General features: G+C 42.7%; 1 protein-coding gene across 1 annotated transcript in view; it reads right to left on the bottom strand.

Annotated features, from left to right (window-relative positions):
* The window catches only part of THADA (thyroid adenoma associated), a 277,319-nt gene that overhangs the window by 37,114 nt on the left and 221,044 nt on the right, over positions 1-19,161 (bottom strand). The window contains exons 17-21 of the mRNA XM_012653863.1: positions 11,724-12,103; positions 11,002-11,120; positions 10,596-10,668; positions 7,750-7,903; positions 4,768-4,899 (exon numbers count right to left, since the gene is read on the bottom strand). Of these exons, the coding sequence (XP_012509317.1) occupies positions 4,768-4,899; positions 7,750-7,903; positions 10,596-10,668; positions 11,002-11,120; positions 11,724-12,103 (858 nt within the window). The remainder of the gene's footprint in view (positions 1-4,767; positions 4,900-7,749; positions 7,904-10,595; positions 10,669-11,001; positions 11,121-11,723; positions 12,104-19,161) is intronic.

Raw genomic sequence — 19,161 nt, 5'->3', positions numbered from 1 at the left:
ACATCTCCTGCTCTTGAACTAGAGCTCTTTCCTGAGCCTTTCAAGGGTAAAAATCAAGTCAGAGCAAGGAAAGGAGAAAGGTGGGGCCTCACTTGGAGACCGGCCCATATACTTTCCTGTTCCAGCTGTAAACTTCAATCCCCTACTCTTGAGTCCTAGAAACACCATTTCTCCTGTTCTCCTCTGCAGGCTCTGTAGCGGGCGTAGGGTGGGAAGCAGGGGCAGAGAGGCTCCTGCTGCTGGAGCTCATACTTACTTGCAGGGCCTGAGGGAGCTTCAGGTGCTGCATGGAGAGAGTTGCTCATAGGCTGCGAGTTTCGTGCTTCCAAGTGACCCCTGTGGGGTGAAGCCCATGCAGGAGGACACCAGGAGACCTCAGCAGGCAAAAAAGGTGAACGAATCCATTCCCGGGAGAGCCATCTAAGCACTGAGTTACTTTCTCCAGGCCTTCTAGGATCATTAAGGAATTCCTAACACAAACCTACACTTAAAGCCAACCATGTGTAAAACGATATGGCTAGGGTCTGAATGACCAGATTTAATGCTTGCCTCTTCTTTTACAGGTTCTAGACAGCGCCCACAGGACCAGTAACTACCCTGTCCAGGAACACTGGAGCTCCCAAGATAGCTGTAACGTTCTGGAGAGGGCAGGGCCGGGCCCGGACAGATCTTTCTGTTCCCATACAAGATAAAGGTCTCCTTTTGCCTTCTCAGTTTCCACTGCTGATCTTTCCAAGGCCTAAGGAAAACTTTGTCCTAGATCACAATGACTTGTGGCCTCTGAGTGCCTTCCCAATTCTCGGCAGTTTCACTTCCTGGAAAGCCACAGCCCAGGTTCTACATCAGTGCCAGAGGCATGTCTAGGTATTTCCCCTGGATACCTCCTAGGCTGGAAACCTTGAAGGCATCTCAAACTTTCCCTTGTCTCTCACCTCCCACAAGCAGCAGCTCCCTGCTGATTCTACCCGCGACACTCTCACAAGTCAATTCTCTCCTCTTCGTCCCACCAGCACTGATGGCGGCTCATGAGGACAAGCCCCAAGACGGCCTCCCTGCCTCTCGATCCCTCTTACTCAGCTCCAGCCCTGGTCCATCTCACACTCTGCTGCCAGAGAGACTCCTCAAACACGTTTCTGGTAACATAACTCTCCTGTTTTAAACCCTCTCCAGCCTCCCGTCACCGATAGAAAAAAGTTGGTCGCTTGGCATTCATCATGTGGGCCCCCTGCCTTTCTAGGTTTAGCTCCTGCTCCTCTCCCTTGCCTGGCCCCAGACTGTGTTCTAACCACACAAGTCCACTTGCTGCTGCTCAATGAGCTACCAAGTTCCCCCCTACTCCAGGTCTTGGCTCCAGCTTTTCCTTCCACGTTGAATGTTCTGCTATCATTTGTGCTGCATCTCTTCCTTCCTTTGGGCCAGCGCTACTCTCAAGACCCTTCCTAGGCCCCACAGTCAGAATGCACCTTGTATTTCCCACGTTCCTCCAGCAGGCTGTGAGGCTCTGAGAGCAAAGCTCTTTCTGCCTGCAGCCCTCGCTGACAGCATAAGATCACAGAGGCATGGAGTTCTTGTTGTTGTTTCTTTCTTTAGAGGAAAATAGCACATTGATTTTAATTTTTTTATTGTAATTTTAACTTCTCAAAGAAGATATTAAATATTAACATAATTTAATAATATTATTTTACTGTGGCATTTATTAAACCACTGATTTAGGGACAAATAAACAACATGTATTTTTTAAGGTATTCAAGAGTCAATGGTGAATTAATTAATAATTAACTTGGAACATCAAAGAGAAAAATATCAGCAATGTTGTCTACAAAATCCTCGTAAGATGAAGGAATGTGAAAAGTTACCATCAGCTGCTTCATACCCTTGAGAGATGTTAAAACAAGACAGTATTGCTCTGACGAATCAACTGCCTGACTTCTGACTGAAGCAAAAACTCAGGGGGTGATTCTCAGTCCATAGTTACCTTTCAGTCTAAAGCAAAAAGATATGTATTTTATGCATTAGAAAATTAAGCTGTATCACAGAGGTTCTAAATATCACTAATCACGCAGAACAGAGAGTACACGGGGAAGTGCTGCTTAGTCTGAATGAATGCCACCACACGTTGCTAAGATCTTTGAATTTGAGGAATCTGGCTTGAATTTGATTTTTTTGGATACAAAAATTAACTCAGAATGAGTTTTAAAAAAAGGGAGAAGCAAGATGTTTTAATATGATATAGGAGAAAGAAGTCACTCTGGGAGCTGAGTTATTTATTGATAAACCAATCAGGTGGTCTATCAGTATTTACTGTATTGGTGTTTTCTAGTTGTGAATTGGATTTTTTTTTTTTTTTTTTTGAGACAGAGTCTCACTGTGTTGCCCGGGCTAGAGTGCCGTGGCGTCATCCTAGCTCACAGCAACCTCAAACTCCTGGGCTCAAGCAATCCTCCTGCCTCAGCCTCCCGAGTAGCTGGGACTACAGGCATGCGCCACCATGCCTGGCTAATTTTTTCTATATATTTTTAGTTGTCCAATTAATTTCTTTCTAATTTTAGTAGAGACGGGGGTCTCGCTCTTGCTCAGGCTGGTCTCGAACTCCTGAGCTCAAACAATCCGCCCGCCTCGGCCTCCCAGAGAGCTAGGATTACAGGCGTGAGCCACCGCGCCCGGCCGTGAATTGGATTTTTAAAAAACGTTTTATCTTGATATAATTTCAAACATACAGAAAAGATACAAGGATAGCAACTTTACATTTATGTCTGACATTTATATGTACATATGTTTTTTTTCCGAACCGTTGGAGAGTGAGTTGCAGGTGTCATGTCTCCTTACTCCTAAATATTTCAGTGTGAATTTCCTAAGAATAAAAGTATCCTCTTACAAAACCATAGGATAGTTATCAAATTCAGGAAATCTAATATTGATTTTAATCTACAGACAATATTCTGATGTTATGAGTTGTTCTAATAATTTCCTATAGGGCTTTTCTCCCCTCTGGTATAGGATCTGATCCAACCAAACTACATCTAGTTGTTACAGAATTCTTGTATTTTTCATGCCTGACATCCTTGTTATTAGATCAGGATGAAGAATAAAAGAATAGATAAGTAGACTTTTTACATATTTTATCCCATCAGAGGCCTCAGACATGGGATTTTACATGCAGAAGGCACTCAATATATAATTACTGATTTCTATTCCATACGAAAAAGCTCAACAGGAAGGAGGGAGAACATGGGAATATGGTTTTACTATAAATGAACTTGGAAAATTTTTGAAAGAAATACAAGTAGTAGGGCAAAGACTATAGATTAAAGAGTAAGAAGGAAGAATTCCACCTATGATTTCACCATGAAATTATCTTTCCCATCCTTAGTGGAGAAGGTCCTAGAGAAACCTACCGAGTATTATTTTCTACCACATATTTACTGAACATTCACTGTGCGCTCTGTGTCCTTCTAAGAACGGCTGCAGTTGAGAAAAGGAATGAATCACTCACGGCAGAACTTTTGGCAGTGGGGGAGTCTGGCAGGTTGGGGGCTGGAGCGGGTGGCTGGGGGAAGCCAGCGTGCACATCCCTTGCAGCACTATTAGAATACTTTCCTGCCGAGACACAGAACTGATCCTGGCTAAGCCCACCCTGGCATACTATCACTGAGAGATTATTCAAAAACTAGCTTCTTCCATATAGGCAGAGAAACATACACAGATTTTTATGACTGAGGACTCAAATAATGGAAAGTTCACACATTCAAGGAAGCTTCCAGGGAACACGGTCCCAAGCTCGGTCTCAATACGCCTGCCCTAGCCACAGGGATGAGGGGCCCTGCATCAGCTGCAAACACTGTATGGCTACTTCCTCTCTCATTCTGCGGTCCATGAAGGCGAACTTCTTTGCTTGGCTTGTGACCCTCTTGCCTCAAAATGGTGTTCTTGCTTCTCACTGGGCTGGCTGACCCAGAGACGTTTCCCGATACCCAGCCCCAAGCACAGGGAATCCAAGTCCACTAACGCAGTCACTCTCGCAGATGGCCACTTGTCCAGAGGTGTGACCTTGCTTCTACTCCACCTGCCCCTGTCTTTTCCATCCAGAAGCTCATTTTGTACCCGCAGCCAGAGCTCCTTTCTGCTGCCATTTGCCATCACACACAGATAGTCCCAGGGCCGAGGGCTGTAAGAGCTCATATTGTGGATATGAGCTCAGAACTACTTATCTCAGCTGCTCTTCCTTCTACTCTCCTCCTGCCTCCTGGGTTAATATTGCCACCAAATGAGGAGCCAAAGCACAAAGAAGAGGAATTTAACTTACACATAATCATGTGTCACTTTCTGTCACATGTAAAAACTCACGTAGGAATAAAATGATGGATCCGTAATTCCTAAGGTATGTACCCACACAGATAATCGAGACTTGGCCTTATTTAAAGTGGATGACAATGTAACTAGCAAAAGACCAAACACTGTTTATTAAATTTCTACCTTCAAGAACAGTTTTTCTCTAGGATGTCCTAGAGCAGGGGTCAGCAAACTTTGGCTAGCAGATCAAGTCTGGGAAGCTACCTGTTTTTGTAAATAAAGTTTTATTGGAACAAAGTTACGTCCATTTGTTTACCTATTGTTTATGGCTGCTTTCTCACTAAAATGGCAGAGTTGAGACAGAGACCAAATGGACAAGAAAGCCTAAAATATTCACTATCTGGCTCTTTACAGAAAAGTCTGCCATCCTCTTGTCCTAGAGCAATAAGGCAATGTGAAAGGATAAGAACGAGATACCTGTTGCTTGGCAGGTGTTTTCTTGCGACATGGCTGTTGTTACGGTTTCCGTGGCTGCATCTCTGACGGCTTGCTCCTCACTCTGCAAGAGGGTAAGGACACACCTCCAGAGAGTAAGCGTATCCTGCAACTCTAAGAAAACCGAAAGGAATTCGAATTAACTAGAATGCACTTGACAGGCAGGTGCAAATACTATTTCAAATCCCTGGTAGAAGAGAGCAGCACTGTATGAGCAATAGCAAAGTAGGAAGACTGGAAAAATGCTGGAAAAGAGAAGGCCCTGAGGGGGAATATTTGGAAATGTCTTTTTTGGGGGTGGGGAAGTAGGCTTTCTGGAGGCAGCCAAGGCCCCTGGAAGGTGCTGCCCAGCTGACAAATGCCCTGGGCCCCACTGTGTCCAGTGAGTCATGAGTCACAAGAATGAAACTTTATGCATTAAGATTGTGTTGGGGAAACTCTCCTAGTGTTGATTTGAGTGTTTGAACTTATAAATTCTGAAAGCAAAGTATCAATCAAGATTATGCTTTGGAAGCAAGAATCAAAAAGGGGAAAGACCCATGATTAAGGCACTGGCCCATGTCCCCTGTATGTGGGGTCTACAATCTGACTGCATTACCCCTGGGCACTGACTCTGTCTAGTCAGCCTGTGCTAGGTGCTGCCGTGGACGATGAACAGGAAAGGACAGTATCTGCCTCTGAGCAATCGAAAGGAATGTCAAGTCAAGAACACAAGGCAATGAGTCGTCAAGAATGAAACTGCGTGGCTGTGACTCAACAGGGAAAGCTCACAGTGGATGCTGTAATTGAGACAGACTGCGTGAGGAGGTGAGAGGTGAGCTGGGCTTCCCGGAAAGGCTACCTGTTGTACAGGTGAGGCTTGTGGAGGGCTACTAATAGAGGACCATGGAAGACCACCACGCAGCATCCCTATCTTTTCAACGTGGAAACCATCCTGTGCTAAGAACTCCCCTTTGTCTCCCCGCTCCCTCATCTGTGCATGGAGAACTGGTGTCAGAGTCACTGACACGTCAGTCATACCGAGAACAGCCACGGCTCCATTTGGGGTTTCATTATCATCTTTTTGTTGCATATCTGGCTTTATGTTTTACTCAGTCTTTTAGGATCTATCCTTTCTAATTGTTCTCTAGGGCTTAATATTTTCCTTTCTTGATATTTTCCTCTTTAACATGGTCCTTAATACCCCTAAGATCCTTCCCTCTTTAGTCCATTTCAGGTTTTCTTTTTCCTTAAATGACTTTGCTCTGCTCTTGACTTGTCCCCATGCACTTTTGTCCTCTGTTTCTACCTCTTCAGTACCTATTTTTCATGTTCTTGTAGGCCATCAGCCACTGTCGGTCTCCTTCCTCATTTCCTGTAATGCGATAACCAGAATCAGCAATTAACTAGGAACCAATTGCTTTGGCCCAGGACCCAATTTCACACAGGAATTCCAGGTTATTCTACAGACATTTGGCCTGTTATGAGCTAGGGTTAGAGTAATCAAAGTCACCAGAAAACATGCTGCAAAATGATATTAACCTTACTGGAGAAGCTCGACCAAAGTTTATATGCCTTTGTTCTTACTCGTCTGGGTCCAATGATTAAATCACAATCATAAAAGGTTCCCTCTCAATCTCCTTTCGGGTGTAAAGAAAAATGCCTGGAAGTCACTAAGAAGAAAGAAGTAAAAGTATATCAAAGAAAACTTTGTTTCCCAGGGATCTACAGGGACATGAGACACTTCACCGGTCTGAACTTCTATAACATTTAAAATTTGAATCTCACCATCGAAAAAAAATTATTTCCTTTACTGTATAAATCCATTCTCCACACTATACTGAAAGCTCCTTGGAGGCAGGGAACATGTCTTACTGTTGAGGGCTGGGCATGGAAAAGGTAAACAAAAGTAGAATTCCACTAATAGATGGGAAGAGAATCATAGCATGACAATATGGGATTCACACAGCAGGAGAGGACAGGGTCAGGATTGAAGCATGGCTTTAGGTCCTCAGTTTTCCTTTAATTAAACTGCTTAAAAACAAAACAAAAAATACAATATAAATATTAAAACAAAACAACAAAACTCCTATGTTTTCAATTCCTTAGGATTTCCTCAAGCTTGGTTTCTTAAATATCATAGACACGATGCCCCTTCCTGGTTATTACTCTTGCAGCATGAGGGTGATGGTGAGGAAAGAGACATGGAGGTGTATAACCTACTGGAAACCAGCTATGATCTGTACATCCATTTGATTTCAAAATATCTCCACCTTTATAGCCCAAAGATATCTTCAACTTAAACCAAATTCAGTGACAGGAACCAGCAGCCTATCTAGTCACTGAAGCCAGATGCCTGGGAGTTATCCTGAACCTTTCTTTCACCTCAACCTCAACACAACCAAATCCTATTGATTCTACTCTCTAAACATCTTTTCGCCTGTCCTCTCTCCTTCCTTGCTGCTGGGGCTTCACAATGATCCGTTCATTTCTCACCTAGATTACTGCAGTAGGCTTCCTGGAAGCGGGGACGGTTAGGCTGAGTCTTGAAAGACAAACACAAGTCAGTCAAGCAGTGGCTGACAAGGCTAGGGCCTATGAGCCATGGTAAAGGGTGTTTAGATTTTATCCTGTCCATCTCAGGAAGGTGGAGTAAAGAAAAAAATAGATTTCATCTTGAAGGGAATAGGAAGCCACACAAAACTTTTAATCAGTGGACTGAAAGGATGATATTTGCGTTTCAGAAAGACCACAGAGGCTCTTTAGAAGCTTTGCGGAGAATGATTTAGGGGATAAGATTGAAAGAAAAGAGGCTGGTTAAGAGGCTATTGGTGAAAACGATCAGAGTATGAACTAAGAGGGCAGGAATCGTCTGAAAGATGCAAAGGCAATTACATCTTCCATCTTCCCTTCTTTATAGGCTAGAATATCTATGCATGCTTTTAGTGAGTTTAGTACAGCGGACTCTCCACTCAGCATACTTACCAAGTACAGGATGGGGGTTGGTGAGGAAAAATGGTGTCATGCTGGTGAGGACTTCAGCAGCAGCCAGCCTAGACTCTGTGGGGAGATGGTCTCCACAGGACAAGACGACCAACTGAACCCACCGCTTCAGCTCGGGGGCTATCGAGTCCCTGTTCTGAAGGCACGAAATGTATCTATCAGTAGTTCAAAGATGCAACCATGGGCTGACATGGAGTTAGGAATGAGCTACCCCAAATGGGCCTGCAAATTAGCTCTTACCTCAGTGGGAAGAAAGTTGTTTTTCAGTTGTGTTTCTATCCCAACTAGGGAGAAATAAAAAAGCCCAAAGAAAATCTGACTTGTCTTTCAGTAATATGGAGCCACTGTAACTAGAGAGCAAGCTCCTTGAGTCTTTTCTGATGCAAATCAGGTCATCCGGAAAACTGATAGCTCCAGTAAAGACCAAACTTGTGGGGAAAGACTGGCAGCAATAATAACTCAAAGTCCCCAATAACCAGACACTCCTCCTATCTTTAGTAATGGAACCCCCCATTTTTGGCTAGACCCATGGGCACCGACATTTTCCAGCATCCCTTGCATCTGGAAGTAACATGTTATTAAGTTCTGACTGGTGGGACAACACTAGAAGTGGTATCTGTGTACTTTCAGGCCACACCTTAGGAAGTGCCCATGATCTTCACTTCCTAGGTTTCCTCTTCCTGCTAGCTGAACAAGGACAAGACAGTGGGAGCTGGGGCAACCAGCCGGGACCATAAGATGGAATCCACATGTTGAGGAAAGAAGAAGAACCTGATGGCTCAACATTGTCAAGCCACCATGGACCACTTCTGTCTGGTTTAAGCCACAGTATTTATGAGTTTCTGCTATAACATTTAAAGTAGCATCTAATTAATTCTATTGTTAAAACAAAGCCTGGTTGTTGTTTTTAATAGTAACAGCTTTGCTGATACATAGTTCACATATCATAAAATTCACCCAGTTAAAGTGGACCATTCAATGAATGCTGGTATATTAATAGATATGTGTAATCACCACCACAGTCAATTTCAGAAAATTTTCATCACCACAAACTGTGCACCCTTTAGCTATCACTCCCCTATCCTCCCAGCCCTAAAAACCGCTAATCTACTTTTTGTCTGTATGAATTTGCCTATTCTGGACATTTCCTACAAATGGGATCATACAATATGTGATCTTTTGTGACAGGTTTCTTTCGCTTAGCATAGTGTTTTCAAGGTTCATCCGTGCTGTGGCATGTGTCAGTACTTCATTCCGTTGTATGGATATACCACATTTTGTTTACTCATTCATCAGTTGATGGACATCTGGATCGTTTTAAATTCTGTTTTTTCATTTCTTCTAGAAAGGGTATTGTTCCAGATGTACTTTACTTCCCCTATCAACTGAGTCTCATTAAATGTTCAAAATGTGACTACTGATTCCTTTGATAACCTCTGGGCAGCCACAGAACTGAACTGATTAGCATCTTAGACCCTGAGGAAGATGCTAACTCCTAATGTAGAAAGAAACCCAGGTTTCTCCAGGAACTTCTTTTATGTGTTTCTCTACAGTTTTGTTAATTTTTTTCTCCTTAGAAAACTCTCAAGTTTCATTAAATATCACTTCATTCAAGTATCAAGCAGTCCATTTAAAATACACATGACAACTGGTTAAAAACAGCTTTAAATAAGAATGATGACTTTGGCAGGCTTGTTAGGCTGCCTTGTGACTACTTTCTTAGAACTTGGTGTATTTTTCTCTAGGCTACAGATTTTTAGCAAATCATCTTTCCTACACTTCCCCCACCCCACCTGACCTTTTTTTGGCTTTCTGTATCTCCTAGTGATCTAGGTTTGGTCCCCTGGCCTGCCTTTGAATGGCAGATCCAAGAAAACCATTCATCTGCTTGTTAATTCGCACCCTCTAATTTTATCTCTGCCCAGCCCCAAGCTCTCTGAACTTAACAGCCTCCTCTATGACGTTTTCCTCAGCCTCCAAACACTCCATCCCCCCTCTGGGTTCCTGTAGCCCCTGTATACCTTCCTACTAAAACATTCAATGTAATTATCTAATGCTTTCTTTCTTTCTTTAAACTGCACCTCTGGTCTCTGTTCACCTTTGTACCTTCAGTATCTATCTCAGGGCTAGGTTTATTGTAAGGACTCAGCATGCACAGTGTTAGGCCACCACTATCACAATGTGGTGGTGTAATAAAGATCTTCTGGTAATGTTCCTGTGGCATGGGCTGTCTTCTACTTATTAATATAATCCGGTGATGGTGCTACCTGTTACATGCACCTAAGTATGCATGTATTTGTCTTAAGGCATCTTCCCAGGAAGCTGTTTTTCTTATTTTAGTTCCACCTCACCCATAAAGGACATGTAAAACAGGTGGGGCACATCTGGGCCTCCATCCAGAGCCAGCTGGGCTGTGTTCTGGGGGAACATTTAAGCCTTAGCAATATATTTTCATGCTTAGTTCACCAGGTTGCAATCCTAAATATTGTAGGAATTGACTTGCTTATTCTCTTTAGATTAAGAGTCTAGCTAAAAAAAATGGAGAAAAAACAAGGGGTTTGGGCATATGTGTGTTTCGGGGGAGGTTGTGTTACCCTCATGGACTCTAATCAAAAATGCTGAAAACAAGAGAAAAGAAAGGTGGTGCTCAAAAGTCTTCACAATTTATATCCAAAGTGAAAAAACCAACACGAACAATAATTTTGTAGATGCTACATATTCACATCATAGTGATTCTGCCTGCTGAGACGGTTCACTTTTACTGACACCTTCTGGGTAAATAAGAGCATGAAAACCCAGGCCCCAGACGGGAACAGAATCAGTCTTACCTCTGCACGTGTCTGCATGTGATGGGCAATCACTTTGGAGGCAAGCCTCAAAGCTACGTTCTGAATTTCAGATCTAGAAAAAGCAAAACAAAAAACCACACAAAAATAAAATCAAACATGTTTTATACACAGATCGTTTTTGCAGATAGTCTATAATCCACGCATATGTGAAGACCAGAAATCTCTACCTCCTGGTTATATAAATGCCTCCAGAAGTGATTACCTTTGGGTTATTAGTGTGAAACTCTGACATCATCTTGAGTTTAGAACATAGCTCTTAGGCTGAGGCCTAGAACAAAATCCAAGACCTGAGTCCCAAGGCTAGGACTGTGAGCAAGTCCATTGCATAATGACTGATGAAATCATACACCCTACCAAGGGCGCACAGGGAGCACTGGGGGCAAACCTTTCATTAGAAGCAATATCCATCGTCCAAATTAAGAACTCCTTTGGGGTTAGATGGACACAGTCCTCCGTCTGGGGAAGCCACTCATTGGGGTCCATGTGATGAAGAATTTTCAGTATCTGTGTGAGCCAAGTCCATGAAAGAAAAAAGAAAGAAATACTCAGGGAAAAGTCTCCAGATGCTAAATAAAAATCACTTGTACCAACAAAGGGGTCTATCTTTTGAAAGGCTCCCACTGACTTCTTATTGGCCCTGTCATACCTTTAGGAAACTGAGGCAGAGAAGAGTAATGACTAGCCAGAGGGCCCCCAGTGACTTGGGATTGGAGCTAAATGCCCAGATTCCTAGGGAAGGGCTCCTTTTTTTGATTATGCTTTCCAGGTGGCCATCTGCTCCCAAATAGCCATGTCAGCAAAGACTTCCTCTGACACATACAGTTAATTTTCAATGATCTGTTTCCTAAACATCCCAGAGTGGCTTGCTCTGTCTTTGGTTAATCTCTGCCATCAATACCACTATCATCAAAAGCTTTTCTTAGTGTCCTTTTATGTACAAAGCCATGCCAATCACCATATAAAGCGAGTCCTTATCCTCTGGATGCTGCATCTACTTCCTATTCCCCCTGGAGAGCCCAAACCCAATCTTGCCTTCATGACTTTACCATTCTCATGCCTTGTCAAAGAATGTGGGCAGTGGAAGGGGATGATCATCAGAGAATTTACCTTGCAGAAGCATTCTGGGTGATTTTCCTTCATTGCCAAAAGCAAGAACTTCTCTCCCATGTTGCACAGCAAGGCTGGCAGTCCCTTCTCTCCTAATCCAGAGGCTGCTAACGAGAACCTGTCCAACAGGGCTTCCAGTGTCAGCGAGCGCACTTCAGGGAAGGCAGACTCTAACAGCTGAGAGAAGGAGATGGGAACATTCCTTGTCTGCTCTCCATTCTTGGCCACCACTGCCCACAATGCCGCAATGCCTAGTCTGGTGAGGCTCTGGAGGTACTGGGGCAGGCCTGGCATCTTGAAGGTACCGGGGAATCCTGTTATCAGCTCTGATCCTGAGATAATCCCTCTGACTTCCTCCCAGAAGCCAAGACTCTCCAGAACTAAAAAGCAAAAAATAAGGGAAAGAAGCGCAATCACTTTATTCAACTTTCCACAAAAGGACATGGGAGAATGGAAGGCTATAAATACACTGAAACCATCCGATGTCTTTCCTAAGTAGATTTCAAACAAACAGCGTAATAACTGACTAGCCCACTAAGGTTCAGACATATGACCCAGAAACAATTTCTATTTAGATTATTCATAATTTTTCTCCCAGGTGGACAAAGGCATTACCATCAGAAGAAGCACTCCTGGCCGTCCTCTCTAACATCCAATAAACATGAGCTCAGTGACCTCTTAAATCACTGAGCCCCAAAGTTGACCAGGAGAAAAGGACATCTAGTCCAAATTTTTTCCAGGGTCTCAGAGTCTCTCTACTCATCTCTTCCCAGAGGCTACTGGCTGAACCCTACAGTGACCTGGAGCCCATGAGACAGCTTATTCCATTGTTAGTAGATCTAATTGTCACAAAGTTCTACTCATTGACCTAATTCTGCATTTTCAGGCTCTCAATGATAGCTCTTTAGGCATTTGATTATAATTATTGTGCCCCCTCTGCCTTCTCCAGATGAAACACCCCTATTTCCTTCCCGATATGACAAGGGTCACCTTCTCTCATTACTCTAGATGCCTTCCTTTGGACGTGCCTCACCCTCCCTTAAAGCAGGCCCACAGAATGGGTCATGACTCTCCTGCATGGTGTGACCAGTAGGACTGTTACTTTCCCTGTTCTGAACACTAGCTTACTGGAGTTGCATCACACTGTTGACTCATATAAGGCATAAAGTCAACTGAAACCACGACCCTTCTTCTTCTTCTTTTTTTTACATGATCTACTGATGGTGGTGAGTCATCTTTCTCCCACCTTGTACGCAATACTTAGGGCGAGACTTGTTTGCTTGTTTTAAATCCAAGTATACCCGTTAAATTTTATCTTCCTGTTAAGTTCCATGGTCTGTCTTTTAGTTGCTGAAATCTTTTCAAATTCTTGGTCCTGATCAAAAAACTTATTGCCTGCTTACTATGTGCTAGTAAATATTAATAAAATCAAGAGTTTATGGTCTAGTTTGAGAAAGAGAAATACATGAACATATAATTCCAGTCAATATAGTGGCATAAATGATAATCTGAGTCTCAATGGGGAAGCCAGGTGAGAACGTGTTGGAACCACCAAAGGCAGAGGAACCACCTGAGCAAGGGCTTAATGAAGGCATGAAACAGAATGCACCACGTGGGTAACTATGGGCCACCTGATATCATTAGAGCAGAAAATGTGAGGTGGGAAAGGGCAACAGATGAGGCTAGAGAAGAAATGTGGCGAGGACACAGACAGTCTCCTAGACAAAGGAAGGAGCCTGGACGTTCTTCTGTAGGCAAGGGAATGGCACTGAGGGGTTATTTTAAGTGACAAGGTCAGGGCACATTTTTGCTGAAGTGCCCTTATTGCTGAGGGGCAATATTAGAAGCAGGGAGACCAGTTTATCCTGGAGTGGCTTATAAGACAGCATGTAAGTTAAAGGCATTTTAGAGCTTATAAAGCACTGTTCATGTTCATCATTTCATTATAACGCAGTGAACTCTGCTGACTTATTAGAAAGCTAACATAAACATAATGGAAATGTAAAACATTAAGGTCATACTTGGAAAAACTTATTTGAGATTGAAAAATCTCATAGGCTTGCAATAATCCAGGAATTAAAAATACAGAATGTTCATGTAATGCATCAAATTGTTTCAAAAAGAAGTTGTCCCAGGAGGCAAAATGGGGACTGGACTAGGGCTCTGACAATGATGGTATCCGACGGAGGCCACCACCCACCATCTGCAATTACACATACACCTCTGCTCTTAACTCAGACTCCACAGAAGTCCCCCTTTAACAGGAACGGTCATCTTTATAAAGCACCAAGAAAACCCCAGGCAGTTGGGATCCTCAACCTTTGTGTCATCTCTATTTTCAATGCCTAAAAACCTAATTCCGCTACAATGCAGTAATGAGAAGACCACAGTACTGTGGTCTCCAGGTACCATTTCCCTACCCTCCCCACCCACTGTTGCCGGAGGACAACACTGGTTAAAAAGGAATTTCACGTGTTTGGCAAAGACATGAAAACATGGCTCAGAGATTTGCTCTTAAAAATGTTATTAAAAACAGGAAGAACTGTCTAAGCCACATTGGCTAATTTTCAGTCTGAAAGAGGAGTATTCCAAGCTGAATGCATAGTCTGCTGGACTCAAGAGTTGGGCACCCAGACCCACTTGCTTCCTCCAGTTCCTTGAGGAGGGCTAATATGACCAAGAAGCCAGAGATTGAAGGCACGACCCCAAAGAAGTGGGAGATGGGGAATGTGCTCAGGGAGGGTTCCTTTGGACTTCTTGACCTACACTGCCTGCAGGCTTCAGTATAATTCCATAAACATTTATTGAGTTAAGCATCTCTAATCCAAAATGCTCTAAAATCTGAAACTTTCTGAGCACTAACATGATGCCACAAGTGGACACCTGACCTCACGTGATGGCCACAGTCAAAATGCAGGTAGGTGTATAACACAGTTCATTCAGCGTCGCCACGGGAAAAATAAAATTACCTTCAGGTTATGTGTCTAAGGTGTATATGAAACATAAATGAATTGTATGTTTAGACTTGGGTCCCCTACTCAAGATACCTCATTATGTATATGCAAATATTTCAAAATCCGAAAAAAAAACCCAGATCTGAAACACTTCTGGTCCGAAGCATTTTGGATTAGGGATACTCAACCTATGTTAGGTACTTTGTAAGATATAGAAATTCAGAGTTGAGAAAGAAAAAGATCTGCTGTCAAAGAGCTGTAAGACTAATGGGAAGATAAAGGACAAGTATAAAATAATGATAATGATAAGACAACTATAAAAATTGCAAAATGCTTAGTGCCCTAAAATTGTTAGTGATAAAAGCTGACATTTGTTGAGTATTTGTGTGCCATGTACTATTCTGTTATTATAGAATATTATATAGCTATTACTTAATGCTGTGAACAAAAATTACTTTTAGAATTGACACTTGAGTATTATTCTGAACACTTTAACAAGTATTGACTCACTCCTGAGGTAAGCTCTATTATTATTTTATTATTAATCCCTATTACAGATGAGGAAACAGAGAGGTTATTTGCTCAAGGTCCCAAAGGAAATGGTAGGTAAAAAGAACATATACTAAAACTATTAAGACAGACCAAAATGAATGCAATGGGCACTCATTTTCTACTGGAAGAAGTTGAAAAAGGGAAGAAGTTGAAAATTTAAGATGGGCCCTGAAGGCTGCCTAGGTGCCTGCCTGGGAGAGGAAGAGAATGGGCAAACGCTCCAGGGAGACTTAGGAGAGAACAGACACAGAGAGACCTTCCAGCAGGCTTGCTGAATTAATGTGTCAACAGTGGAGGAGAAAAAGAGGTCAGGTCTGAGCCAAAAGGTAGAAAATTATCAAGTGCTGTTCACTTAGGCACTTGCTCCAAACTGCTGCTTGGAAAAAATACTCTCTGTTGTGCAGCAGCTATGACCCAAAGAGATGCCCTAAAGCAGAGCTTCTCAAACTCAAGTGTGCATCAGAAGCCCTGGTGGGCTTGTTAAACCACTCGGCTTCCTGGGCCTCACCCTGAGTTCTGATTCCAGAGGTCTCAGGTGAGGGCTGATAATCTGCATTAACAAGCTCACAGGTGAAGCTGCTGCTACTGATTCAGGTATTTTGAAAACCACTGCCCTCAAGTGAAGGTAACGACCAAAGTTATTAAAACCACACATGCCCAAATCCCACTCTGGTGGATTCTGATTCAGTTGGTTTTAAGCTGGGCACAGACGACTGTAATCTTAAAAGGCCGCAGGTAATTCTGCTATGCACCCTAGCTGAGGACCACACCCCTAAGTGCCAACTTTCACAGGGCTTTGTAGGGTTTATGGGTGGGTAGGTAGGGAGTTGGTGTTCCAAGCAGAGTCCAGCTGGTTCCAGCTCCGTACTTCACAGCAGTGAAGAACTAAAAAATTCACCACACCCCACTTTCTCTTGAAAAAAGAAAAAAAAACCACATACACACATAAAAAAACACCAAAGGACAGAAAATGACCAAGAATTCAAAAGAACAAATAAGCACTCTAAAGGTTCCTGGCAGGCAGGCAGTCATTCAACAATGTATTAATAAACGTTGGCTCACTATGTACAGGTTCTGTTTTAGGTCTCGGATGTAGCAGTGAGTTAGAAAGACCAGGCTCTGTTCCCATGAAGCTATTTTGGTAGGACCACAAGAACCACACCGCTCTCAGAGTGAGGGGGTCTCTAGGTGGAAGAGGAGGTTGGAGGTAGAAATGCCCAATACTTCAACACAAGTTGCTGCAGTGACTAACAAAGAATGTTGCTTTCCTCTCGCACAGTGGTTCTCAGCCCAAGAAGCACATTAAATTCATCTGACGGCTTTAGAAAAACACTTATGTCAGGGGACACCTGACCACGTTTCTGAAGAGAGTCCTGGTAGTCTGATTTTAAAGTGACCGAGGTACAGCTACTGTTTTAGTGGCTCTACAGCCCACTGCAGGTAGAGCTCGTCAAATGGTTTTCACAACCAGGATGGATCTCTTCCTGGTGAAGCAGTGTTTGTGTCCTCCCATACCAAATCTATTTCAAAGTCTAGATCAACACATGATACTTATTTTCATATCTATGGGTGCCTTTTGTCTGCGGGACACAAAGAACTGAAAGTAAGTTCCTTAGTCTGAAGTTTAGCAGCCCTCTACTCTAGCAGATTGTAATCTTTAAACCTTAACTTTTCTACTTGCAATCTCAATTTTGATTGCTTTGGGTTTCTTTTTTCTTGGAAAGCCAAAATGTTCCAGTGACAGAATCAAGTCCTGCTTTAATGGCCCCATCATATTTTTCATAAGTTAAAATGATTTTTGCAAAACTTTATTGGATGGAGCTTTTTCCAGCCCTCCTTGTTTGGAAAGTCTTTGCATGTTCCCGCTAGTGCAGTCATCTCAGCCACTCAAGGATGTGTGACTGATTCTAAACACACAATTTGATTTCATTTTTGGAATGAACTCTTTTTCCCTTCTTCAGGGCAAGTACATTTCTAGCCTTCAAGGGAATGGCTGAATTCACATGGAAGGACGATACTTTCCCCTACACTATGTCCTGGTTCATTGGAGAAATAATTCCTAGTAAAATGTCACAAACAATGTGGCAGGCTGGTGCAAGCTGCCAACTTTTTGTTTTGCAAAGGATGTTAAAAACCTGCCATCTATTATCATTTCATGCAAGAAAAGGGAGGAAATCATAGTGTCCTCGTAAAGGACAATTCTTTAAAGAAATTTGGCTTTAAGAAAAATCTGTTAGTATCACTTTGCTATAGTTTCATTGTGCCACAGACTGGTGAAAACATCACCAGGGAGCAGCATTAAGGAAATACAGCTTCGGTGAAGTTGATAAAAGCTTCCTGAGGCTGGTCTGTTTAGAGGGCATGACTAACATGAACAGTGATTTCCTAGGCAGGAACCAAAGGAACTTTGCAGAGTCCCTCATGACACTGAGCAGAGTGTCTGTGAAGGAGCACAGTGGCCCATTCACATAATTCTCCCTGGCAATCTCAGACGTGTTATCTTAGTAGTTCTAGTTCTTCAGTAGGTTGGAGATTCCAGTGTTATTTGCAACCTAAATAGTGATTGTTAAAGTTAACTTGGATCTCAAAGCTGCCACTCCCTAGCTAACCAAGGTAGGGCACTAACTTCAACCAGGTTGCTGAAAGAGGACTTAACATATCTGGCAGCACATACCTTGAGCAGGGACAGTGGCATCATACTTGGCATGTTCTATGTTATTACAATATTTAGGGAAGTCTGTCTCCTCCCTAGAGAAGGAGCATAAGTCCAAAAGGCAGGCCTGTGGGCCATTCACCTTTGATCTTCTGAGCTACTCTTACAGGTTCGTCAAAATTTGTTTAAAAAAAAAAATCAATACAATCTTTAAAAGATGCACATTAATCTAAAAAGCTTTAAAAAGAGCATTCTGAAAAAAAATGTGGATGATGTCATTACCACAAAATTTTGGATACAGTGGAGTTAAACCATAAGAGCATTTAATTTAGGCGATCCTGTCCACCTTACATGTGTCAGGAGAAAGAAATAATTTAAGTGAATGGAACTCTAAGTACTCATGTGACGGAAAGAGAGAGGGAGGGAGGGAGGGAATACTAATAAAGAAAGGGTAGTTTCACCTGGCATTCCAATGGCTGCGAAATGTCCCAAAGGGTAGTGGTGCTGTTAGTTCAGAACGGTAATTCTCAAACTTTAGCTGCGTGACCCCAGAGTTTGATTCAGAAAGCCTGGGGCAGGGCCCCCCAAAATCACATTTGCTAACAGATTCCCAGGTAATGCTGATGCTGCTGGTACAGGCACCACACTTTAAGAGCCTTTGCCTCAGACCATCTGAGATCATCTGTACTTCTCCTAGTGTAAACATCTTGCCATGCTGAATGTGTGTAATTCTAGTGTTTAATGTTATTTGTTTTCGTACACCATGGCCCCTAATCATAAGTCAACCCCTTCATCTAGTGCTCAACCAAAGAGCTCCTGAATATTATATAGTTCCTGGCCTTCACTTACGTCACTCATCAAGATAGCCTGATAGTCTTGTGCTGATAAAAGCAAGAAGGAAAAAGTACAAGGCCCAGAGTGACAACATTTTCTTGGCCCCAGCAAAGATGGCTGTGGAGGAGGCAACAGCCCCTGTAATCACAGCAAACTTGTTCTACTTATACGAAGCAATCAGTATCCATGAAGCGGGACTGAAAAGGCCAACCAAACAAAAAAAGTTTCATTGCTACAAAATAAGTCACTTATGGGATTATTGTGCAAATGGTAATGATACCAACTGTGCCACTATGGAGGGTCACTTGCCACTGAGCCTTTATTCCGTCTAAACTTGCACATGCTGTTCCCTCTGCCTCAAATGAATGAATGAACCAATGAATGAATTTCTCTTTCATATATTGTAAAGGCTCTGAATTCTCCAGTGTCAAGAAAAGTTTGCAGA

Source organism: Propithecus coquereli, unplaced genomic scaffold (genome assembly GCF_000956105.1).
Source record: "Propithecus coquereli isolate 6110/MARCELLA unplaced genomic scaffold, Pcoq_1.0 Scaffold43, whole genome shotgun sequence".
NCBI classification, from domain to species: domain Eukaryota; kingdom Metazoa; phylum Chordata; class Mammalia; order Primates; family Indriidae; genus Propithecus; species Propithecus coquereli.
The sequence above is the reverse complement of the archived record's forward strand: the minus strand, read 5'-3'. Positions and strand labels throughout refer to the sequence as shown.